At 47.0% G+C, this 27442-nt stretch overlaps 1 protein-coding gene across 1 annotated transcript in view; it reads left to right on the top strand.

The window, feature by feature from the left end:
* LOC143783142 (cytochrome P450 2C25-like) overlaps positions 1 to 27442 on the top strand; it is a 326648-nt gene that overhangs the window by 45396 nt on the left and 253810 nt on the right. Inside the window, exons 3-4 of the mRNA XM_077271461.1 lie at positions 15281 to 15443; positions 15875 to 16012. Coding sequence (XP_077127576.1) covers positions 15281 to 15443; positions 15875 to 16012 — 301 coding nt within the window. The remainder of the gene's footprint in view (positions 1 to 15280; positions 15444 to 15874; positions 16013 to 27442) is intronic.

Here is a 27442-nt window from a genome sequence, read left to right as displayed (position 1 = left end):
GAGAATGACGTCACGGCTTGTGATTGGTCGCGTGGCGGTCACATGAGCGGCACGCAGCCAATCAGAAGCCGTGACGTCATGGAAGGCCCTAAACGCGCTCATTTTAAGCAAAGAAGGCTGCCGGTTACCAGCGGTGATGTCCAGGGGCCTCCGGAGAGGTGAGTATATCAATATTTTTTATTTTAATTCTTTATTTTACACAGTAATATGGATCCGATACCGATTCCCGATACCACAAAAGTATCGGATCTCGGTATCGGAATTCCGATACCGCAAGTATCGGCCGATACTCGATACTTGCGGTATCGGAATGCTCAACACTATCCATGAGCCATTTAGTTATCACCTTTGCATTATGGCAAGGTGCTCCATCATGCTGGAAAAGGCATTGTTGGGCGCCAAACTGCTCTTGGACGGTTGGGAGAAGTTGCTCTTGGAGGACATTCTGGTACCATTCTTTATTCATGGCTGTGTTTTTAGGCAAGACTGTGAGTGAGCCGATTCCCTTGGCTGAGAAGCAACCCCACACATGAATGGTTTCAGGATGCTTTACAGTTGGCATGAGACAAGACTGGTGGTAGCGCTCACCTCTTCTTCTCCGAATAAGCTGTTTTCCAGATGTCCCAAACAATCGAAAAGGGGATTCATCAGAGAAAATGACTTTGCCCCAGTCCTCAGCAGTCCACTCCCTGTACCTTTTGCAGAATATCAGTCGGTCCCTGATGTTTTTTCTGGAGAGAAGTGGCTTCTTTGCTGCCCTCCTTGAAACCAGGCCTTGCTCAAAGAGTCTCCGCCTCACAGTGCGTGCAGAAGTGTTCTGTTTGATGAATCCTTTCATGAATCACACTCTGTGAGTATCTCCAGGCTCTTTATTCACATCATGTCTCAACCTCCATTACCAGAATCCCGAATACAACAACATCCAACAAGTTCCAAACAAAGAATATAGAACACACATAAAAGTAGTGAGACCCCTAGAGGCCACATGAACATATAACATATTGCTACATCCTTTCTCTTTTAACTGGAGGAACAATAAAAGATACTAAACTAATGTATACTATGACAAAGCTAGAAATTAACCTAGTACGTCCAGTTAGATATAATCTTTGAGGTGCGCCGGCTTTTTGCTAATTCTGCCAGCTCTGGTAATATAAGATGTGTCACTTTCTACATCTGGTACATCTGGTAGTTCTTCTGATATTGTCTGTCTCTGGTCAGAGTCCTCACCCTGATGGTCAGCTGTCACTGTTGGTGCCTGACTTGTACTTGCTGCATCGTTGTCTTGGGTGTCTGGATACTGTTCAAAAGGCCATGAATCATCTCTTTCTTGCGTTTTCCTCAAATATCTCCGATTTCTCCTTAATCTTCTTCCGTCGTCTGTTAGAATTTCGTAGGACCGAGGTCCCAGTTTCTGGACAACCTTTGCCTTTTGCCAGTGTTTGTCAAATGTGCTGCTTGGCTGCAGCCGAATGTTGTCATTTCTCTGGAGCTCAGGCAGATCCTTTGCAGATTTATTGTAATAGAAAGCTTGCCTAGCTTGATTCTTCTGTAATTTAGCTTCGATGTTTCCCAGCAGCTTTGGCTCTAACAGATGACACGCAGTTGGTACGAGTGTCTTTGTATGCCTACTCATGAGCCTCTGTGCCGGACTGCTGTCTAGGCCTTGGGTGGGTGTGTTTCTATGATCCAGTATAGACAGATATACATCAGCACCCGCCTGGTTTGCTTTCTGCATGAGTCTTTTGGCCATTTTTACTGCTGACTCTGCTTTCCCATTACTCTGAGGATATCTTGGAGAAGACGTCTGGTGTTCAAATTCCCATTTCTTACTGAAAGTTTTGAATTCTTCCGACGTAAACTGTGCCGCATTGTCAGAGAAAACGATATCTGGAATGCCATACCTGGCAAAATGGGCCTTGAGTTTTTTAATCACTGTTCTCGCCCTTGTGTCCTGCACCAAATCAACCTCCCAGAAGTTAGAGAAATAGTCCACTGTAATCAGGTATTCTTTGTCATTCCATGTGAACAAGTCTGTTCCTATTTTTGACCAAGGCCTATGTGGAATTTCATGAGGTTGCAATGTCTCCTTTGGTTGCTTATCATTGCAGGATGCACATATTTCACATTTTGCTATGTAATTTTTTATGTGGTCATTCATTCCTGGCCAATAAACTGATTCTCGTGCACGACGTAGGCATCCTTCCATGCCTAAGTGAGAAGAGTGCAATGTTTTCAATATGTCTCTTCTGAAAACTTCAGGTATAACAGCCCTGTCTCCTTTAAAGATGATTCCTTGGTGCACTGACAATTCATCTCTTATGTGGAAGAATGGTGAGACTTCCCTCGGAGCATGCTGCTTGTATTTTGGCCAGCCCTGCAAGATGACAGTCTTTAAACTCTGGAGACTTTTATCCTTCTCTGTAAAAGTCTGGATTTGCTGACCTTTTCTTTTGACACTGCAAGGTAGTTACACATATTGATGGTTTCAATGTCTTCCTCCTCATCATTTGTGATAGGAAGGTAAGCTCTGCTTAGCGTATCTGCAATCAGTAAGTCTCTTCCTGGACAGTACCCAATGTCAACATCATATTTCTGAAGTCGCAACAGCATGCGCTGTAGTCTCTTTGGGGCATTTAGTAATGGTTTCTTTGTAATGCTCTCCAATGGTTTGTGATCCGACTGCACTGTTACCCGTCGACCATAGGTGTACTGGTGAAACTTCTCCATCCCAAATACCACAGCCAGTAGTTCCTTCTCAATCTGCGCATATCCCTGCTCTGTTGTTGTAAGGGCTCTGCTTGCGAATGTAATTGGCTGTTTGTTCTGCATTAATGTGGCCCCAAGGCCTTTTTCCGAAGCATCACATTGTACCACCACTTCTCGATCTGGATCGAAATACTTTAGGGTTGCTGTATCTGCAATGGCATTCTTTACTGCTCGGAAAGCAGTCTCCTGGCTTTCTGTCCATTCCCAGCGCACATCTTTGTGGGTTAGCTGTCTCAGTGGCTCACACATGTCTGACAGATGTCTGCAAAATTTTGAGAGATAATTCACCATGCCCAAAAATCGTTGTACTCCAGAAACATCAGTAGGGGTAGGCAAATCTTGTATTGCTCTCACCTTTTCAGGATCCACTTTGACCCCAGTTGAAGTCAGTCGATGACCAATATAGGCCACTTCTGTCATTTTCAATTTGAATTTGTCCAAATTCAGCTTTATGTTTTTTTTTTCTGCATCTGTCCAAAAATTGTATCATCTTCTGATCGTGATCCTTGATTGCAGATTCCATATTTTCACCTTCTCCCACTACTAGGATATCATCCGCTATTGTCTTCACTCCAGTAAGTCCTTCCAAAGCCTGCATCAATTTCTGCTGGAATATCTCTGGAGCAGGTTTTAGTCCCATGGGCATTTTCAGCCATTTAAAGCATCCAAATGGTGAAGAAAATGTTGTCAATAAACTTGAATCTTCAGTAAGGGCCACATGCCAGAATCCATTTTTTACATCACATACAGAAAATATCTTAGCCTTTGATAAATCTGGTAGGATATCATCTAATGTTGGCATTGGGTAATGGTTTCGTTTCAGCGCCTTGTTGAGTGGCTTAGGATCAATACATATTCTTAACTTGCCCGATGGTTTCTGCACTATGACCAAACTGCTGATCCAATCTGTGCTCTTATGGACTGGTGCTATCATGCCTCTTCTCTGTAGATCTTGCAGTTCTACTTTCAGCGGTTGCATTAAAGCTACAGGCACTCTTCTTGTAGGTAATCTGGTGGGCTGCACTGTGTTGTCAATTTCTAGCCTATATTTACCTTCAAAGCACCCATCACCTTCAAATACATCAGCATACTCTGCTTTTATTTTCTGCATGTCCAAGTTGTGCTCTGCATTTAGTTTTGGATTTTGTATATCCTGGGCCACTTCAACAGACATAATGTTCTGAGACTGTACTTTTATTAAGTCCATTGCCTGAACTGCTTTTACTCCCAGTAATGGTACATGGTTACCACCCCGTAACACGGTAAATTCAACTCTATAACTCTTTCTGTTACATGGGTTTCGTATTTTTAGCTTACATGTCCCCATTGGTTTCAGAACACTTTTGTTGTACATCACCAGTACCTTGTCAGTTGGCTCAATAGAAACCTGTTTGTTTAGCAGATCAAATGAAATTACATTGCAGCTTGCTCCACAATCCAGCTGAAATCTAATGGGCTTCTCATCCAACAAGAATGTTGCATAAAGCTGCTTGGCATCCTTCACTACTGACTGCCCGACTACATTGACTTTCTCTGTTGTAGACTGCATTTGTAGCCATGTAATGTCCTCTGCACTGTCAGTGTCTGGTGTCACAGTGTGGAGCTGTCTGTACTGTTTGCCTCTTCCCTGCCTGCAGACAGCAGAGGAATGATTCTTCTTGCCACATGACCTGCAGGTTTCCCCATATGCTGGACACTTGGTTTTGTCTCTCTCATGTCTTTTCCCACAATACTTGCAGTGGACAGTGTTTATAGGGTAGTCTGGTCCTGTCTTTCCTTTCATAGATACTGCATGTACCTTGTCATCATCATTCTCACTGGTGCCTGCCATCATCTTCAGGCTGTGCTTTGTGAGCTCATCAGCCCTGCAGATTTGCATACATTTCTCTAAAGTCATGCCTTCCTCTCTCAGTAATCTTTCTTTGAGATGACTGTCCTTTATGCCACACACCATTCTGTCCTTGATTAGACTGTCCCTGATCTCTCCAAAGCCACATGTTTCTGCAAGTCTCCTCAGCTCTGTCAGATATCTGTCCACATTTTCACCATCCTCCTGATGTCTTGTGAAAAACTTATATCTTTCCACTGTCTCATTCTTCTTTGGGTCACAGTGTTTATCAAATGCCTGCACAATGTCTGCTAGGAGGAGGTTGTCTGTGTCTGGGAGCAAGGTGTGGGCTAATTCTCTGCCATTTTCCCCAATTAGGTAATAAAACAGCTTTACTTTCCGTTTTTCATCAGTGGGCCCCACAGTCAGATCCACATACAGTGTAAACTCTTCCTTCCAATGTCTCCAAGTCTGGGACAGATTACATGAAGTGACATCCAGTCTCTGAGGAGGCTTCAGACCAGTCTCCATTTTGCCGTACTGTCAGGGAATCTGTACTTACAATTGCAGTGATCTGTGCAGTTCCAGCCTCATATAAGCTCTGAGAATTTGCAGGTTCTGTGCCCGGCTGCCACCATGTTCTGTTTGATGAATCCTTTCATGAATCACACTCTGTGAGTATCTCCAGGCTCTTTATTCACATCATGTCTCAACCTCCATTACCAGAATCCCGAATACAACAACATCCAACAAGTTCCAAACAAAGAATATAGAACACACATAAAAGTAGTGAGACCCCTAGAGGCCACATGAACATATAACATATTGCTACACAGAAGCACTCACACCAGCCTGCTGCCATTCCTGAGCAAGCTCGGCACTGCTGGGAGTCCGATCCCGCAGCTGAAACAGTTTTAAGATACGGTCCTGGCGCTTGCTGGTCTTTCTTGGGCGCCATGGAGCCCTTTTGACAACAATGGAAGCTCTCTCCTTGAAGTTCTTGATGATGCGATAGATTGTTGACTGAGGTGCAATCTTTGTAGCTGCGATACTCTTCCCTGTTAGGCCATTTTTGTGCAGTGCAATGATGGCTGCACGTATTTCTTTAGAGATAACCATGGTTAACTGAAGAGAAACAATGATACCAAGCACCAGCCTCCTCTTAAAGTGTCCAGTGATGTCATTCTTACTTAATCATGACTGATTGATCGCCAGCCCTGTCCTCATCAACACCCACACCTGTGTTACTGGATCAATCACTAAAACGATGTTAGCTGCTCCTTTTAAGGCAGGACTGCAATGATGTGGAAATGTGTTTTGGGGTTTAAAGTTCATTTTCTGGGCAAATATTGACTTTGCAAGTACAGTAATTGCTGTTAAGCTGATCACTCTGACATTCAGGAGTATATGCAAATTGCCATTAGAAAAAATGAAGCAGTAGACTTTGGAAAAATTAATATTTGTCTCATTCTCAATAGTTTTGTCCATGACTGTACAGTTCACCTGCTTTAGACGTAATGTGTGACTAGCTGCAGTGGTGCACATTGCTGTCAAGAGAGACGGTCGTGAGAGAAGAGACGAGACTACATCTGTGCAAGACATTGTCTCTTGTGAAATATTCTGTGTCCATCCACCATGTTTCCTCTTGAGAGACTCAGTAACGATCCAGGTAGATGCCTCAATATGAGTAAAGCTGTTCCAGAACAGTCTGCAGGTTCCTGCATTAATTCTGCCATTCCTGAGTGGTGACACCAAACATCACTCCACAGCAAACCCCCACTATACACCATTACCCACACAGCCAGCCCCCACTATACGGCATTACCCTCACAGCCAGCCCCCACTATATGGCATTACCCACACAGCCAGCCTACACTATACACCATTACCCACAAAGCCAGCCCCCATTATACACCAGTACCCACAGAGACAGCCTCCACTATATGCCTTTACCCACAGCTTGCCCCACTATACACCATTACCCACACAGCCAGTGCCCACTATACACCATTACCCACACAGCCAGCCCCCACTATACACCATTACCCACACAACCAGCCCCCTGTCATGGGAGACCTAGGTAGGATAGAGCTAATAACCCGGGCCCCTGCGATTTCCCTCCGACTAGGGAAACCCTGACTGACCCTCTACCCAGAGTTTACACTGATGGTGTGCATGTCTGAGCCTCCACCCTCGCCCTATCTCCTGTTTCAACCCTAGGCTGAAACCACCACCCAGTGAAGAGATAACACTCCAATACCTACAGTTAGCACAGACAAGGATAAAGGAAAAATAAGCACCACGTCGCAGTCACACAGGAATACACTAAAGTGCAAAGGGCAACACAAATACAAATATGGGAAGGAGAAAATAAGACAGAAGGAAATACACCACCAGCAACAATACTCCAACTACTGGCTCACCACTCCAGACCGAGATAACCAAGCACAAGACAGAAGCTATAATCGGCGACGCCCAATGTTCAGGAGAACTATTTAAAGGCAGTGGGCATGGCCCAGCTTCCAATCCCAGCACCAGGTAAATTAACCCCGGAACAGCTAGATAAAATCTAGCCGACGCCAATGAGCGCATAGTGGTCAAAAGCGGAATTACCGCTGTCTGTCGGACGCCCTGGTCTGAACAGCGTCCGACATGACACCCCCACTATACCACATTACCCACCCAGCCAGCCCCCTCTTTATGCCATTACCCACACAGCCAGCCCCCATTTTGTGCTAATACACAACAACACAATCAAAATGTCATTCCAGCCTCTGATTACTGATTGGAAGTAGTGAACAAAGTAATAAGAATTATAATCGACTTCATAGGGCTCCATTAGCCAAGTAAGGCTCTTCTCCCTTCTGGCCTTTTATCTGAGGGTTTCATGGTCAAGCAGAGCACATGATCACAATGCCGAGGCCCATGTGGATGGAGCGGTTCCTTCATCAGGAGAACCTGGAAGAACTCAATAAATGGCAGCTGGAACTTCACATTAACTCCCTGGGAGGCACAAACATTGGAACCTTACAAATGTGTGAAGATGTGATGTAGGTAGAGCTTCAGCAAAGAGGAAATGAGCTTGAAAAAAAGTTGTCTTCTGGTCAGGAAGCTTTCCTTCCTTACAAAGGGACAGTGGGCTCTCTACTAGGACACTCCTCTCCTTCTCTTCCTATCTTTGACATTTTTACCCAACATGTCTCCTGCTGGCACTCCTCACAGTAATACCCACTCTGTGTCTGCCAATTTCTCTTTCATCTTCACTTCTGAGCTGGTGATTTGGTAGTGTCACCTGTCTGGACCCACGTGTACTCTCACATGTGGCCTCCTCTTCTCATCAGTCACATCCAGGTGGACATTTCTAGGTTGGCTCTCCAGCGGTACACTTCTCTCATGGTCTCTCTGTAAGACATTATAGTGTGGAACTGATTCATGCTCTCTCGGATCAGGGCACTTTGCTATCTATGGGGTGAATGAGCCCTTCATTGAAGGCATAGGCCACAATGATCCCCTCTGCAACTGCACTTCTTTCTTTACTGCAATCATAAGCCTCTTTGTTCTCCTCTACTTTCCTTCTTTGACAAGTCGTCTGGTCTTCCTTCACTCGGGACACCATGCAGGGACCTCCTACAATTTTGTCCTTATTTCTGTCCATAGGTGGCACACGAGTTGACTAATGCTACATACTCCTACTTTTTATGTGTATTGCAGGCTAATTCTTGTAGCACAAAGCTTCATCCTGCTCTCACCATCTACGATAATTGACTCCTTCTGCTGGAACAACAGTGGCTTTGATACGCTCTGTTACACTAAGTGAGGGCATAATTGTGTATTAACACCTGTATCAGCCATATCACTGGTAAGACTTGCAGGATACCTCACACAATTGGCTCAATGATTGTCCTTAAAACCAGAGCTTTACACGCCACCTATCATCCCAACCGCAGGCTCTCTGTACCAAGAAGCAGAGTATCTGGACATGCAGCGCCCCCACTCTGCCGCAGGGCCGAGGGGTACCCGGTACCGGGCCTCTGAGTCTCTGCTCTGGGGTTGTCACGGTGGCTAGGCCCCGGTCCGTGACCCTGCCGAGGGGCGCACAGTCAGTGAATATAGATGTAGATAGTGGTAGCGGTGGTGAGGCTGTAGTGATGCGGTGCAGTGGTGCGGAGCAGCAAATAACGAGGACGCCAGGTTGCAGTCTCTTTACCTCTTTACTGTAGATCTCTGGGTCCTCAGTACGGAATCCAGATCACCAGGCTGCGCAAGTCCGGCCGGTCCAATGGCACCTCCAGAGTTCCCTTAACAGGTGGAAATCTGTGCCTTCCTTCTAGCGCTATGTGTTGTAGTCCTTCCCTGCTGTGCTTACGGAAAGTCCCCACAACTGTTGTGTCTGTTTCTTAAGTTCCCTCACAACTCGATTAGATGATCTTCTGCTAATCTTCCGTCCCTCCCTGATGTTGCGGTCAGGACGGCACCCGTTTGACGGGTAGGCTCGGAGCTCTTCTGGGACCCTAGAGTCGCCCCTCTCCACAAGTTTCCCCCCAAGACTGCATAGGTGATTTAGGTGAGACAGCCCACCTGAGACTGACTGTCCTGCCGTAGGTTCGAAGTATTGCCTGAAGCTGTATGTAGTAATACTTCCTTCGGCGTTCCGGCCACCGGTTGTTTGCGCCTCAGTAGGATGTTGCCTCGGTCTTACAGCACGACCCTTACTGGTATTCTCCTTCTTGCTTTGATCTCGTTTCTCACTCAGCACAATCTATATCGCTTCCAATCCCTTCTCGGGTCCCTTTACACTCCCTCAAGTTGCCAAGCCCCTGTCAGGATCCCACCCCTGACAGGGACCCTACTGAATCTTCTCCCGCAACACCCTCTGCCACAAGGTGTTGCCTGGTTCCCATCCAGTCAGCTTTCTGTCTAACTTCCTGCCTGACCCCCAGTTTTACCAGTGTGTGGAGAGTGGCCTAGTAAATAGAACCCTTAGCTCCCCCTGGAGGCCCGGCGGTGAAATGTATTGGTGTCTGTGATACCTGATCAGATGAACTCCTTCAGTGCCATCAGACGTACCATAGCTCCCCTTAGTGGCGGAGCCACAGTCCTGCAACGACCAGGACTCTGGGGCGCTGCACTCCCCCCCGGTTAAATCCAGTACTCCGGGACTGGGAAGAAAACAACAATACAAATTAGCAAAAAGACATGCAATTAGTTGAGTGCAATAACAATAAGTATACTTGAACAGAGCTTCCCTTTATGGGAGGTGCGGACACTTGAACGTTACAAAACATGGTTAAATATCACAGCAACATGCTATAAATAACTTCTCTTACCCAACCGGGTATTCTACTTGGTACAAATTCTGGAACAATAAGTTAACATTGCCTTTAAGGATGCACACTCTAAATCCCTAAAAGACCTTCTTATACACATTATAAGGCTTAAACAACTGTGCTACATTCTCCTTCTTTAAATCTGCAGGACCGCCTGTCCTAACGGCGCCAGACCTACTGCCTCTCCTTTCTTACAGGACCGCTCCTTTCAGCCCAAGCCTTCTGTCTTTTCAACTACTATACACAGTATAGAACATAACATACTTTCAGTTTAGGAACACTGAGCCATCTTCATATGGCTCCTAGGAGGACTCACTGACTAACCCCTACGGGCTCACTTTCTGTCCTCTGTAACACATTATTAACTCTTTCTTTTCAATAAACTAGTTTTCTACGGAGGACTCAGGGTTCACCTTCTATCCCCATTTTCTATCAACATTATCAAACATTTTCTTAGAGCATTAACTTCCATCCTTACTTTCTTGCTAACAACTATGCAGGACACTCTGTCTACCCCAACGGGCCTACTGCACCTTTCTTCTAGCTTTCACACTTTCTTCTAAGGAACATTATCAGCATTTCTTTTACAATTAACTAGTTCAATACATATAACTTCTACATGTAAACACTATCATTCTCTTTCAAAGCATCGTTATCACTTTACTGTTCTAAGGCAGTATTTCTCATAAGTACACAGATGAACATCACCTTTAAGAGGGGATCAAGTCTTTATGAGGTAGCATATCTTCTCAGGCTACCAGTCCATACTCAGCAAAGGCTCCGGTGCGGTATCTTCGCAAAGAGTCTCTCTTTAAGTAAAACCAGTAGGGAGAGCCTTTAAGAAGGTGCAAACTATTTACAATAAGTTTGTATCATGCACTGTTCATGATTGCGGCAGTTCTTGATAACAGGAAACAAAAAGTAGAAAAACAATCAAAAGCAATAGGGATCCCGGGTCAACAAAGGGATCCCTTTAAGAATAACCCAGGTCGGGTTTAAAGTAGCAAAAGTAGGGAAACAAACAGTTAACTATGTACAGTTTCTGGTTTCCGAGGTTTAGTTGGACGGCTTCCAGGGCTGCACCTGGCACTTAACCCTTCTTGGCCTGGGCAAAGTGAGGTCCAGGGTTACACCCAGTGCTGGACAAACGCCGTTAATCCGTCTTTCATGTACGGTTAAATCATGCACAGCGATGGAGGTCTGCGTAGCTGGAGTATGGGCATCTGCTGCAGCAGAGGTAGCGGCTGCTGCAAGTTCAGTCACTGGAACAGAGTCAGCAGCTGGGGCACTAGCAGTCGCTGGGGTGGTGTTGGTCATCAGGGCAGGGTCATCTTTCATACCTGCTTCAGATGTGGTCCCTCCGGTGCCGGTCTGCTCCGTCTGCGCTGGGGTCTGGAACACTGGTTGCAGGGCCTTGTGCTGCGACGTTGTCATCTCTGCTTGTAGCACCTCGCTTTCCGGCAGGGCCTTGCTTTCTGGCTTCGGAGCGCTGGAACGTCTTTCTTCCTCCGGACCAGATGAGGCTGCCGACAGACGTCTGGCGAGGCTCCCGATGATGGTCTTCTTCCACCCGGCCTCAGTGCTCAGCTGCATCCGCCAGGGTTGGTGGGTCAGCTCGTCCGCTTCGGTCTGCAGGGGGTCAGCGTCAACTGTGGAGGTCTGGCTGCGGTGCCCCTCCGGGTAGCTGGGGGAGTCCTCGGCTCCGACCCCACGCTCCGGCTCCGGGCGGCTGGCCATGGCGTCCTCCATGTTACTGACTTCTTCTTCCTGGTCCTTTTCCCGCTCTCTCCTTCGTGGGCGGTTTCGCTTTCTCTGTCTCCGCCCTCCATTGAGGATCAGGAGGCGGATCTCTGCTGCTGATGGACACGTCCTCACAGTGCAGAAATATTTAGACTGGGCGGCCATTGTCTTTCGCGCTCTCCAGCTTGTCTACGCCCACTCCACGCCCTTCTTCTTCTCCTGCGCTCCTCTTAGCGCTGCAATGGCGGCGGATTTTGGCGGTAAATGGCACAGCACAGTTCTTGCAATAAAGTACAGTCCAAGCACAATAAATCACAGTTCCAAGGCACACATGACCTGATTCTTCAGGCTTAAGTAGATCCTGTTCGTGATGCCAAGTTTGCAGCGCCCCCACTCTGCCGCAGGTACCCGGTACCGGGCCTCTGAGTCTCTGCTCTGGGGTTGTCACGGTGGCTAGGCCCCGGTCCGTGACCCTGCCGAGGGGCGCACAGTCAGTGAATATAGATGTAGATAGTGGTAGCGGTGGTGAGGCTGTAGTGATGCGGTGCAGTGGTGCTGTGCAGCAAATAACGAGGACGCCAGGTTGCAGTCTCTTTACCTCTTTACTGTAGATCTCTGGGTCCTCAGTACGGAATCCAGATCACCAGGCTGCGCAAGTCCGGCCGGTCCAATGGCACCTCCAGAGTTCCCTTAACAGGTGGAAATCTGTGCCTTCCTTCTAGCGCTATGTGTTGTAGTCCTTCCCTGCTGTGCTTACGGAAAGTCCCCACAACTGTTGTGTCTGTTTCTTAAGTTCCCTCACAACTCGATTAGATGATCTTCTGCTAATCTTCCGTCCCTCCCTGATGTTGCGGTCAGGACGGCACCCGTTTGACGGGTAGGCTCGGAGCTCTTCCGGGACCCTAGAGTCGCCCCTCTCCACAAGTTGCCCCCCAAGACTGCATAGGTGATTTAGGTGAGACAGCCCGCCTGAGACTGACTGTCCTGCCGTAGGTTCGAAGTATTGCCTGAAGCTGTATGTAGTAATACTTCCTTCGGCGTTCCGGCCACCGGTTGTTTGCGCCTCAGTAGGATGTTGCCTCGGTCTTACAGCACGACCCCTACTGGTATTCTCCTTCTTGCTTTGATCTCGTTTCTCACTCAGCACAATCTATCTCGCTTCCAATCCCTTCTCGGGCACCGCCGCTATACTGTGCAGGCACGGTCCCTTTACGCTCGCTCAAGTTGCCAAGCCCCTGTCAGGATCCCACCCCTGACAGGGACCCTACTGAATCTTCTCCCGCAACACCCTCTGCCACAAGGTGTTGCCTGGTTCCCATCCAGTCAGCTTTCTGTCTAACTTCCTGCCTGACCCCCAGTTTTACCAGTGTGTGGAGAGTGGCCTAGTAAATAGAACCCTTAGCTCCCCCTGGAGGCCCGGCGGTGAAATGTATTGGTGTCTGTGATACCTGATCAGATGAACTCCTTCAGTGCCATCAGACGTACCATAGCTCCCCTTAGTGGCGGAGCCACAGTACTGCAACGACCAGGACTCTGGGGCGCTGCAGACACATATAACTCACCGTCCTGAATTGAGCTATTAACACACATGCACAGATATGCAGTATACAGAGGGGAAAAAAGTATGCAGTCAGCCACCAATTGTACAAATTCTCCCACTTAGAAAGATGAGAGGCCTGTAATTAACATCATAGGTAGACCACAACTATGAGAGTTAAAATGAGAAAACAAATCCAGAAAATCACCGCGTCTGATTCAGCAAGATTTATTTAGCAAATTATGGTGGAAAATAAGTATTTGGTCACCTAAAAACATGCAAGATCTCTGGCTCTCACAGACCTGTAATTTCTTCTTTAAGAGTCTCCTCTTTCCTCCATGCATTACCTGTAGTAATGGCTCCTGTTTGAACTTGTTATCAGTATAAAAGACCCCTGTCCACAACCTCAAACAGTCAAACTCCAAACTCCACTATGGCGAAGACTAAAGAGCTGTCGAAGGACACAAGAGACAAAATTGTAGCCCTGCACCAGGCTGGGAAGACTGAATCTGCAATAGGCAAGCAACTTGGTGTGATAAAATCATCTGTGGGAGCAATAATAAGAAAATGGAAGACATACAAGACCACTGATAATCTCCCTCGATCTGGGGCTCCAAGCAAGATCTCACCCCGCGAGGTCAAAATGATCACAAGCACAGTGAGCAAAAATCCCAGAGCCACACGGGGGAACGTAGTGAATGACCTGCATAGAGCTGGGACCAATGTAACAAAGGCTACCATCAGTAACACTACGCTGCCAGGGACTCAGATCCTGCAGTGCCCGGATGTGTCCCCCTGCTTAAGCCAGTACATGTCCGGGCCCATCTGAAGTTTGCTAGAGAGCATTTGGATTATGCATAAGAGTATTGGGAGAATGTCATATGGTCTGATGAAACCAAAGTAGAAATGTTTAGTAGAAACAAAGCTTGTCGTTTTTTGAGGAGACAGAATGCTGAGTTGCATCCAAAGAACACCAAACCTACTGTGAAGCATGTGGGTCACAACATCATGCTTTGGGGCTGCTTCTCTGCAAAGGGACCAGGACGACTGATCTGTGTACATGAAAGAATGAATGGGGCCATGTATCGTAAGATTTTGAGTGCAAACCTTCTTCCATCTACAAGGGCATTGAAGATGAAATGTGGATGGGTCTTTCATCATGATAATGATCCCAAGTACACCACCAGGGCAATGAAGGAGTGGCTTCATAAGAAGCATATGAAGGTCCTAGAGTGGCCTAGCCAGTCTCCAGATCTCAACCCTATAGAAAACCATTGGAGGAAGTTGAAAGTCCGTGTTGTCCAGCGACAGGCCCAAAACATCACTGTTCTAGAGGAGATCTGCATGGAGTAATAGGCCAACATACCACCAGCAGTGTGTGCCAACTTTGTCAAGGCTTGCAGAAAATGTTTGACCTCTGTCATTGCCAACAAAGGATATTTAACAAAATATTGAGATGAACTTTTGTTAATGACCAAATACTTATTTTCCACCATAATTTGCAAAATAAATCTTGCCAAATCAGACAGGGTGATTTTCTGGATTTGTTTTCTCATTTTGACTCTCTTAGTTGTGGTCGACCTATTATATCAATTACAGGCCGCTCTCATCTTTTTAAGTGGGAGAACTTACACAATTGATGGATGACTAGTACTACATACTATTTTTCCCCACATAATAACATATCTACAGCAAGACAGGAAGATCTTCACATGTAACACATTAGTACATCACCTGCAGTTTATAGAGAGATTGTCCTGAAATTCAAGGACAAAGCAAAATGGCTCCCTCTCCATAAAGCTGTTGTGACCCTCGGCATCGAGAAACGGCCCCTACTTGACTCAAATGTTTAAGATCAAAAATTGAAGATTTCTTCTTGATTCAGGGTAAAACTGTTAATAATAATTGGTGAAAGAATTTGAATCTGATATATCTGGAAATTTCCATTTTTACAGTCTTTACATTGTAAAGAGACTGCGAATTGTAAGTTCTCCTGAAAATTTACAGAGATCCAATCTTAGGGAAAGAGGAATGTATGGCAGCTTTTTATTAATTGCTCAAATGTGTTTCCTTCATCAGCTCAGCCAAAAATACGGCTCCGTGTTCACCATCTGGAAATTGTCAGAACCTGTGGTCGTCCTGTGCGGCTACGAGACGGTGAAAGACGCTCTGATAAATCACGCTGAGCAGTTCAGTGCACGCCCCATCTTCCCAGTGTTGTACTTCTCCTCCAAGGGATATGGTGAGATTAAAGCATCATGTAGGATCTGTGTGTCTTTGTCCTTCCTCTCAGATATCAATTTAGAATCATATAGTCTATACAAAACAGGGTGGGGAGGAGGGAGATGAAGCTGCAGTTACAATCTCTTGGAAACAGGTCAAAGATAAGTTCACATGCACAGTTATCATCCCCGCTCTCCACATCAGATTTTTCTATGTAGAACGATACTTTTCAAACTGTGAGGTCCTACACAATTCTTCATGAGGCGATGCATGCCTCCCAAATAGGATAGACCAGGATGCTAACACCAGGGGCATTGTGGTGGATGTTGAGGCACTATGGCTGACAGTATTTCTTTAAGGCTTGTAAGGGGTATAATAGTAATGAGGTGAGGACTAGAAAACTCTTGTTCCGAATGCAGCCAGTAATGTCTCCATGTTCTTTCTTCTTAGGTATTCTTGGACCACGGTGGCGATCACTCCGTCGCTTCAGCATGACTTCTCTCAGAAATCTTGGAATGGGGAAGAACTTGGAGATAAGAATATTGGCAGAGTCCAAATACCTGGCGCAGGCCGTGTCAGAGACAGGAGGTGGGTGAGATCTAAATATTACATAATCTGATGTCAACAGAAAAGCAGGTGTGTCCAGCGAGTGGTTGTTGAGGGAGGATCTAAATTGATCCTTCACGGTTGACTCAGTGATTTCCAAAGTAATCTACAGGGCGTTGCCGGCAACTGAAAATGACCAGACAGAGACGTGTGTCTCTGTATGGGGGATCAAGCAGATCTCTGGCCCCCGTTTTATTGTGTATCACTTTTCATAATCATAGAAATTATAATTCAACCAATCAGCATAAGAACACGCTCACAGTTCTTAACCTATAAGAATGCAGGAAAAACGTAACCCATGAGAATACAGAAAAACCAAAAACTACGTATATGGTCATGTCTTCTAGAAAAAGAATACCAACAGGTGCCTCAGAGTCCTGTATAGCGATACACCCCCGAGTCCATTATCTGGTTCAAGAGAACATTCTGGCCTTGCAGCAAAACATAAACAATAGCCTAGTTGAATAACAAACTTGTGAATCAACAAGATAGAGTTACTTCATGGCAGCTATAACCTTTTACCTAATTAAATATCAGAATTTATCTTTAACCCCTTTCTGACATTGGACGTACTATCCCGTCGAGGTGGAGTGGGTCCATATGACCACCAAATTGGACAACAACTTTTGGGGTCCAAGTTCTCTTGTTACTCTTGGGAAAATATAAATTTGGGGGGCTAAAAATAATTTTTGTGGGAAAAAAACATTTTTTATTTTCACGGCTCTGCGTTGTAAACTGTAGTGAAACACTTGGGGGTTCAAAGTTCTCACAACACATCTAGATAAGTTCCTTGGGAGGACTAGTTTCCAATATGGGGTCACTTTTGGGGGTTTCTACTGTTTAGGTACATTAGGGGCTCCGCAAATGCAACGTGATGCCTGCAGACCAATCCATCTAAGTCTGCATTCCAAATGGCGCTCCTTCCCTTCCGAGCTCTGCCATGCGCCCAAACAGTGGCTCCCTCTCACATATGGGGTATCAGCGTACTCAGGACAAATTGGACAACAACTTTTGGGGTCCAATTTCTCCTGTTACCCTTGGGAAAATACAAAACTGGGGGCTAAAAAATCATTTTTGTGAAAAAATATGATTTTTTATTTTTATGGCTCTGCATTATAAACTTCTGTGAAGCACTTGTTGGGTCAAAGTGCTCACCACACATCTAGATAAGTTCCTTAAGGGGTCTAATTTCCAAAATGGTGTCTCTTGTGGGGGGTTTCAATGTTTAGGCACATCAGGGGCTCTCCAAACGCAACATGGCGTCCCATCTTAATTCCAGTCAATTTTGCATTGAAAAGTCAAATGGCGCTCCTTCCCTTCCGAGCTCTGCTATGCACCCAAACAGAGGTTTACCCCCACATATGGGGTATTGGCGTACTCCGGACAAATTGCACAACAAGTTTTGGCATCCAATTTCTTCTCTAACCCTTGGTAAAATAAAACAAATTGGAGCTGAAATAAATTTTGTGTAAAAAAAAAAAAAGTTAAATGTTAATTTTTATTTAAACATTCCAAAAATTCCTGTGAAACACCTGAAGGGTTAATAAACTTCTTGAATGTGGTTTTGAGCACCTTGAGGGGTGAAGTTTTTAGAATGGTGTCACACTTGGGTATTTTCTATCATATAGACCCCTCAAAATGACTTCAAATGAGATGTTGTCCCTAAAAAAAATGGTGTTGCAAAAATGAGAAATTGCTGGTCAACTTTTAACCCTTATAACTCCCTAACGAAAGAAAATTAGGTTCCTAAATTGTGCTGATGTAAAGTAGACATGTGGGAAATGTTACCTATTAAGTATTTTGTGTGACATATATCTGTGATTTAAGGGCATAAAAATTAAAAGTTGGAAAATTGTGAAATTTTCAAAATTTTCACCAAATTTCCGTTTTTTTCACAAATAAACGCAAGTAATATCGAAGAAATTTTACCACTATCATGAAGTACAATATGTCATGAGAAAACAGTGTCAGACTTGCCAAGATCCGTTGAAGCGTTCTAGAGTTATAACCTCATAAAGGGACAGTGGTCAGAATTGTAAAAATTGGCCCGGCCATTAACGTGCAAACCACCCTCGGGGTAAAGGGGTTAAGCAACAAGAAAATGGAGTCAAAAGCACAAAATGGAGAATCTTTCTTAATTTGTTCCTTCACATGGTGAAGGTAAAAAATAACTTTTAATGAAAATAAATGAAAAATATATCCATATATATGGTATCCAGCACTCAGTACACACAGATGCTCCCCATGCACCCGTCTCTCACAGATGATCCCCATGCACCCGTCTTTCACAGATGCTCCCCATGCACCCGTCTCTCACAGATGATCCCCATGCCCCCGTCTCTCACAGATGATCCCCATGCACCCGTCTTTCACAGATGATCCCCTTGCACCCGTCTCACAGATAATTCCCCTGCACCCGTTTCTCACAGATGCTCCCCATGCACTATTCTCTCACAGATGCTCCCAATACACCCGTCTCTCACAGATGATCCCTATGCACCCGTCTCTAAAACATGTTCCCCATGCACCTGTCTCTCACAGATGCTCCCCATGCACCCGTCTCTCACAGATGATCCCCATGCACCCGTCTCTCACAGATGATCCCCATGCACCCGTCTCTCACAGATTATCCCCATGCACCTGTCTCTCACAGATGCTCCCCATGCACCCGTCTCTCACAGATGATCCCCATGCACCCGTCTTTCACAGGTGATCCCCATGCACCCGTCTTTCACAGGTGATCCCCATGCACCCATCTCTCACAGATGATCCCCTTGCACCCGTCTCACAGATAATTCCCATGCACCCGTTTCTCACAGATGCTCCCCATGCACCCGTCTTTCACAGGTGATCCCCATGCACCCGTCTTTCACAGGTGATCCCCATGCACCCATCTCTTACAGATGTTCCCCTTGCACCCGTCTCACAGATTATTCCCCTGCACCTGTCTCTAACAGATGCTCCCAATACACCCGTCTCTCACAGATGCTCCTCATGCACCCGTCTCTCACAGATGATCCCCATGCACCCGTCTCACAGATAATTCCCCTGCACCCGTCTCTCACAGATGCTCCCAATACACCCGTCTCTCACAGATGCTCCTCATGCACCCGTCTCTCACAGATGATCCCCATGCACCCGTCTCACAGATTATTCCCCTGCACCCGTCTCTAACAGATGCTCCCCATGCACCCGTTTTTCACAGATGCTCCCCATGCACTATTCTCTCACAGATGATCCCTATGCACCCGTCTCTCACAGATGATCCCTATGCACCCGTCTCTCACAGATGATCCCCATGCACCCGTCTCTAACAGATGCTCCCCATGCACCCGTCCCTCACAGATGATCCCCATGTACCCGTCTCTCATAGATGATCCCCCTGCACCCGTCTCTCACAGATGATCCCTATGCACCCGTCTCTCACAGATGATCCCCATGCACCCGTCCCTCACAGATACTCCTCATGCACCCGTTTCTCACAGATGATCCCCATGCACCCGTCTCTAACAGATACTCCTCATGCACCCGTCCCTCACAGATGATCCCCATGCACCTGTCTCTCACAGATACTCCCCCTGCACCTGTCTCTCACAGATGATCCCCATGCACCCATCTCTCACAGATGATCTCCTTGCACGCACCTGTCACAGATAATTCCCCTGCACCCATCTCTCAAAGATGCTCCCCATGCACTATTCTCTCACAGATGATCCCTATGCACCCGTCTCTCACAGATGATCCCTATGCACCCGTCTCTCACAGATGATCCCCATGCACCCATCTCTAACAGATGCTCCCCATGCACCCGTCCCTCACAGATGATCCCCATGTACCCGTCTCTCATAGATGATCCCCCTGCACCCATCTCTCACAGATGATCCCTATGCACCCGTCTCTAACAGATGCCCCCCAAGCACCCATCTTTCACAGATGCTCCCCATGCACCCGTCTCTCACAGATGCTCCTCATGCACCCGTCTCTCACAGATGATCCCCAAGCACCCGTCCCTCACAGATGATCCCCATGCACCCGTCCCTCACAGATGATCACCATGCACCCGTCCCTCACAGATGATCACCATGCACCCGTCTCTCACAGATACTCCTCATGCACCCGTCTCTAACAGATGCTCCCCATGCACCCGTCCCTCACAGATGATCCCCATGTACCCGTCTCTCATAGATGATCCCCCTGCACCCGTCTCTCACAGACGCTCCCCATGCACCCGTCTCTCACAGATGCTCCCCATGCACCCGTCTCTCACAGATACTCCCCATGCACCCATCTCTCACAGATGCTCCTCATGCACCCGTCTCTCACAGATGATCCCCATGCACCCGTCCCTCACAGATGATCCCCATGCACCCGTCCCTCACAGATGCTCCTCATGCACCCGTCTCTCACAGATACTCCTCATGCACCCGTTTCTCACAGATGCTCCCTATGCACCCGTTTTTCACATTTGCTCCCCATGCACCCGTCTCTAACAGATGCTCCCCATGCACCCATCTCTCACAGATGCTCCTCATGCACCCGTCCCTCACAGATGATCCCCATGCACCTGTCTCTCACAGATGATCCCCATGCACCCGTCTCTCACAGATGCTCCCCATGCACCCGTCTCTCACAGATGCTCCCCATGCACCTGTCTCTCACAGATGCTCCCGATGAACCCTTCTCTCACAGATGATCCCTATGCACCCGTCTCTCACAGATGATCCCCATGCACCCGTCTCTCACAGATAATTCCCCTGCCCCTGTCTCTCACAGATGATCCCCATGCACCCGTCTCTCACAGATGATCCCCTTGCACGCACCTGTCACAGATAATTCCTCTGCACCCATCTTTCACAGATGATCCCCATGCACCCTTCTCTCACAGATGATCCCCATGCACCCATCTCTCACAGATGATCCCCTTGCACCCGTCTTTCACAGATGCTCCCCATGCACCTGTCTCTCACAGATTCTCCCCATGCATCCGTCTCTCACAGACGATCCCCATGCACCCGTCTATCATAGATGATCCCCATGCACCCGTCTATCATAGATGATCCCCATGCACCCGTCTATCACAGATACTCCCCATGCACCTGTCTCTCACAGATGATCCCCATGCACCCATCTCTCACAGATAATTCCCTTGCACCCGTCTCTCACATATCCTCCCCTGTCATGATCTCCATGGCCAGAGAACTAGCATAAGCCTCAATAGGAACAAGCTCTTGGAAGATGTAACTATACTGACCATGAACTAAACCTACCGCATCATCTAGAAGTAGCCAGGTAGCATGTCCTACTTTTTATCCCTATATGCCCAGCGCCGGCCGGAGAACTAAATAATGCTAGCAGAGGGAAATATAAGACCTGACTCACCTCTAGAGAAATGCCCAAAAAGGAGACAGAGGCCCCCCACATATATTGGCGGTGATATGAGATGAAACAACAAACGCAGCAGGAAAATAGTTTTAGCAAATTTGAGGTCCGCTTTCTAGATAGCAGAAGACAGAAAGCATACTTTCATGGTCAGTAGAAAACCCTAACAAAACACATCCAGAAATTACTTTAGGACTCTGGCATTAACTCATAATACCAGAGTGGCAATTCCTGATCAACAAGAGCTTTCCAGACACAGTAACGAAACTGCAGCTGTGAACTGGAACCAAAATACAAAAACAAAACATGGACGAATGTCCAACTTATCTAGTAGATGTCTGGGAGCAGGAACAAGCACAGAGAGGCTTCTGATAACATTGTTCACCGGCAAGCATCTAACAGAGAAGCCAGGTTATATAGCGACACCCAGATCTAATCAGAACAGGTGAACAGGGAAGATGATGTCACAAGTTCAATTCCACCAGTAGCCACCGGGGGAGCCCAGAATCCAAATTCACAACAGTACCCCCCCCTCAAGGAGGGGGCACCGAACCCTCACCAGAACCACCAGGGCGATCAGGATGGGCCCTATGAAAGGCACGAACCAGATCAGAGGCATGAACATCGGATGCAGTGACCCAAGAATTATCCTCCTGGCCGTATCCCTTCCACTTGACCAGATACTGGAGTCTCCGTCTGGAAACACGGGAGTCTAGGATTTTTTCCACAACGTACTCCAACTCACCCTCAACCAACACCGGAGCAGGAGGCTCAACGGAAGGCACAACCGGTGCCTCATACCTGCGCAATAACGACCGATGAAAAACGTTATGAATAGAAAAGGATGCAGGGAGGTCCAAACGGAAGGAAACAGGGTTAAGAATCTCCAATATTTTATACGGACCGATGAACCGAGGCTTAAACTTAGGAGATGAGACCCTCATAGGGACAAAACGAGAAGACAACCACACCAAATCTCCAACACAAAGCCGAGGACCAACACGACGGTGACGGTTGGCAAAAAGCTGAGTCTTCTCCTGGGACAACTTTAAATTGTCCATCACCTGCCCCCAGATATGATGCAATCTCTCCACCACCGCATCCACTCCAGGACAATCCGAGGATTCCATCTGACCGGAGGAAAATCGAGGGTGGAACCCCGAATTACAGAAAAACGGGGACACCAAAGTGGCAGAGCTGGCCCGATTATTGAGGGCGAACTCCGCCAATGGCAAAAAAGCAACCCAATCATCCTGGTCAGCAGACACAAAACACCTCAGATATGTCTCCAGGGTCTGATTAGTCCGCTCGGTCTGGCCATTAGTCTGAGGGTGAAAAGCAGACGAAAAAGACAAATCTATGCCCATCCTAGCACAGAATGCCCGCCAAAATCTAGACACAAATTGGGTTCCTCTGTCAGAAACGATATTCTCAGGAATACCATGCAAACGAACAACATTTTGAAAAAACAGGGGCACCAACTCGGAAGAAGAAGGCAATTTGGGCAGGGGAACCAAATGGACCATCTTAGAAAAACGGTCACACACCACCCAGATGACAGACATCTTCTGAGAAACAGGCAGATCTGAAATAAAATCCATCGAGATGTGTGTCCAAGGCCTCTTAGGAATAGGCAAGGGCAACAATAATCCACTAGCCCGAGAACAACAAGGCTTGGCCCGAGCACAAACGTCACAAGACTGCACAAAGCCTCGCACATCTCGTGACAGGGAAGGCCACCAGAAGGATCTTGCCACCAAATCCCTGGTACCAAAAATTCCAGGATGACCTGCCAATGCAGAAGAATGTACCTCAGAGATGACTCTACTGGTCCAATCATCAGGAACAAACAACCTATCAGGCGGACAACGATCCGGTCTATCCGCCTGAAACTCCTGCAAGGCCCGCCGCAGGTCTGGAGAAACGGCTGACAAGATAACTCCCTCCTTAAGAATACCTGTGGGGTCAGAGTTGCCGGGTGAATCAGGCTCAAAACTCCTAGAAAGGGCATCCGCCTTAACATTCTTAGAACCCGGTAGGTACGATACCACAAAATTAAACCGAGAGAAAAATAATGACCAGCGCGCCTGTCTAGGATTCAGGCGCCTGGCGGTCTCAAGATAGATCAAATTTTTGTGGTCAGTCAATACCACCACCTGATGTCTGGCCCCCTCGAGCCAATGGCGCCACTCCTCAAACGCCCACTTCATGGCCAAAAGCTCCCGATTCCCAACATCATAATTCCGCTCAGCGGGCGAAAATTTACGGGAAAAGAAGGCACAAGGCCTCATCACGGCGCAGTCAGAACTTTTCTGCGACAACACTGCCCCAGCCCCGATCTCAGAAGCGTCGACCTCAACCTGAAAAGGAAGAGTCACATCAGGCTGACGCAACACAGGGGCAGAAGAAAAACGGCGCTTAAGCTCCTGAAAGGCCTCCACAGCATCAGGGGACCAATTAGCAACATCAGCACCCTGTCTAGTCAAATCGGTCAATGGCTTAACGACATCCGAAAAACCAGAAATAAATCGACGATAAAAGTTGGCAAAGCCCAAAAATTTCTGAAGACTTTTAAGAGAAGAGGGCTGCGTCCAATCACAAATAGCTTGAACCTTGACAGGATCCATCTCAATGGAAGAGGGAGAAAAAATATATCCCAAAAAGGAAATTCTCTGAACCCCAAAAACGCACTTAGAACCCTTGACACACAGAGAATTAGACCGCAAAACCTGAAAAACCCTCTTAACTTGCCGGACATGAGAGTCCCAATCATCCGAAAAAATCAGAATATCATCCAGATACACTATCATAAATTTATCCAAAAAATCGCGGAAAATATCATGCATAAAGGACTGGAAGACTGAAGGGGCATTAGAAAGACCAAAAGGCATCACCAAATACTCAAAGTGGCCCTCGGGCGTATTAAATGCGGTTTTCCACTCATCCCCCTGCCTGATCCGCACCAAATTATACGCCCCACGGAGATCAATCTTAGAGAACCACTTGGCCCCCTTTTATGCGAGCAAACAAATCAGTCAGCAACGGCAATGGGTATTGATATTTAACCGTGATTTTATTCAAAAGCCGATAATCAATACATGGTCTCAAAGAGCCGTCTTTTTTTGACACAAAGAAAAAACCGGCTCCTAAGGGAGATGACGATGGACGAATATGTCCCTTTTCCAAGGACTCCTTTATATATTCTCGCATAGCAGTATGTTCAGGCACAGACAGATTAAATAAACGACCCTTTGGGTATTTACTACCCGGAATTAAATCTATAGCACAATCGCACTCACGGTGCGGAGGTAGTGAACCCAGCTTGGGTTCTTCAAAGACGTCACGATAATCAGACAGGAACTCAGGGATTTCAGAGGGAATAGATGATGAAATGGACACCAAAGGTACGTCCCCATGAGTCCCCTTACATCCCCAGCTCAACACAGACATAGCTCTCCAGTCAAGGACTGGGTTGTGAGACTGCAGCCATGGCAATCCCAGCACCAAATCATCATGTAGATTATACAGCACCAGAAAACGAATAGTCTCCTGGTGATCCGGATTAATACACATAGTCACTTGTGTCCAGTATTGTGGTTTATTATTAGCCAATGGGGTGGAGTCAATCCCCTTCAGAGGAATAAGAGTCTCCAAAGGCTCTAAATCATACCCACAACGATTGGCAAAGGACCAATCCATAAGACTCAAAGCGGCGCCAGAGTCGATATAGGCGTCCGTAGTAATAGATGACAAAGAGCAAATCAGGGTCACAGACAAAATAAATTTAGACTGTAAAGTGCCAATGGGAACGGATTTATCAAGCTTTTTAGTACGCTTAAAGCATGCTGATATAACATGAGTAGAATCCCCACAATAGAAACACAACCCATTTTTCCGTCTAAAATTCTGCCGCTCGCTTCTGGACAGAATTCTATCACACTGCATGTTTTCTGGCGTCTTCTCAGTGGACACCGCCAGATGGTGCACTGGTTTGCGCTCCCGCAGACGCCTATCGATCTGAATGGCCATTGTCATGGACTCATTCAGACTTGCAGGCACAGGGAACCCCACCATAACATCCTTAATGGCATCAGAAAGACCCTCTCTGAAAGTAGCCGCCAAGGCGCACTCATTCCACTGAGTAAGCACAGACCATTTACGGAATCTTTGGCAGTAAATTTCAGCTTCATCTTGCCCCTGCGATAGGGACATCAAAGTTTTTTCTGCCTGAAGTTCCAAATGAGGTTCCTCATACAGCAAGCCCAAGGCCAGAAAAAACGCATCCACATTGCGCAACGCAGGATCCCCTGGTGCCAATGCAAAAGCCCAATCTTGAGGGTCGCCGCGGAGCAAGGAAATCACAATCCCAACCTGCTGTGCAGGGTCTCCAGCAGAACGAGATTTCAGGGACAAAAATAACTTACAATTATTTCTAAAATTCTGAAAGCTAGATCTATTCCCTGAGAAGAATTCCGGCAAAGGAATTCTCGGCTCTGATACCGGAGCATGAACAACAAAATCTTGCAAACTTTGTACTTTCGTGGCGAGATTATTCAAACCTGCAGTTACACTCTGTAGATCCATTATAGACAGGTGAACATAGAGCCATTCAAAGATTAGAAGGAGAGAGAAAAAAAAGAAAGACTGCAGCATAGACAGACTGGCAAGTGATCCAATTAAGAGCACACTAACTACTAGAGAAAAAAAAAAAAAATTTTCAGCAGACTTCTTATTTCTCTCCTTTCTCAGCCAAGGATTTTAACCCTTTAGTGGGCCGGTCAAACTGTCATGATCTCCATGGCCAGAGAACTAGCATAAGCCTCAATAGGAACAAGCTCTTGGAAGATGTAACTATACTGACCATGAACTAAACCTACCGCATCATCTAGAAGTAGCCAGGTAGCATGTCCTACTTTTTATCCCTATATGCCCAGCGCCGGCCGGAGAACTAAATAATGCTAGCAGAGGGAAATATAAGACCTGACTCACCTCTAGAGAAATGCCCAAAAAGGAGACAGAGGCCCCCCACATATATTGGCGGTGATATGAGATGAAACAACAAACGCAGCAGGAAAATAGTTTTAGCAAATTTGAGGTCCGCTTTCTAGATAGCAGAAGACAGAAAGCATACTTTCATGGTCAGTAGAAAACCCTAACAAAACACATCCAGAAATTACTTTAGGACTCTGGCATTAACTCATAATACCAGAGTGGCAATTCCTGATCAACAAGAGCTTTCCAGACACAGTAACGAAACTGCAGCTGTGAACTGGAACCAAAATACAAAAACAAAACATGGACGAATGTCCAACTTATCTAGTAGATGTCTGGGAGCAGGAACAAGCACAGAGAGGCTTCTGATAACATTGTTGACCGGCAAGCATCTAACAGAGAAGCCAGGTTATATAGCGACACCCAGATCTAATCAGAACAGGTGAACAGGGAAGATGATGTCACAAGTTCAATTCCACCAGTAGCCACCGGGGGAGCCCAGAATCCAAATTCACAACACTCCCCATGCACCCGTCTGTCACAGATGATCCCCATGTACCTGACTCTCACAGATGCTCCCCATGCACCCATCCCTCACAGATGATCCCCATGCACCCGACTCTTACAGATGCTCCCCCCGCACTATTCTCTCACAGATGATCCCCATGCACCCGACTCTCACAGATGCTCCACCCGCACTATTCTCTCACAGAGGATCCCCCCGCACCCGACTCTCACAGATGCTCCTGCAGCGCCCCCACTGCCGCAGGGCCGAGGGGTACCCGGTACCGGGCCTCTGAGTCTCTGCTCTGATGCGTGGGTCGGTGGATGATGCTGGCGGCGGCGGAGGCCGCAGCAGCGGCTTCAGCGGCAAGCTCCTCCCCCTCGGTTCGGGATACCGCCAGAACGGCCGTACAGCACTGCATATCCCGGGCCCACCAGCGGCTCCCCTGCCGACGCCGGCGGTAGGTCACCACATCCCCCGGCCTCAGGAGGGACTTCGCTCCATCCTCGCACAGGCAGGGCTCCACCTCGTCCCGG

The sequence above is a fragment of the Ranitomeya variabilis genome, chromosome 6 (assembly GCF_051348905.1).
Source record: "Ranitomeya variabilis isolate aRanVar5 chromosome 6, aRanVar5.hap1, whole genome shotgun sequence".
NCBI classification, from domain to species: Eukaryota; Metazoa; Chordata; class Amphibia; order Anura; family Dendrobatidae; genus Ranitomeya; species Ranitomeya variabilis.
The sequence above is the reverse complement of the archived record's forward strand: the minus strand, read 5'-3'. Positions and strand labels throughout refer to the sequence as shown.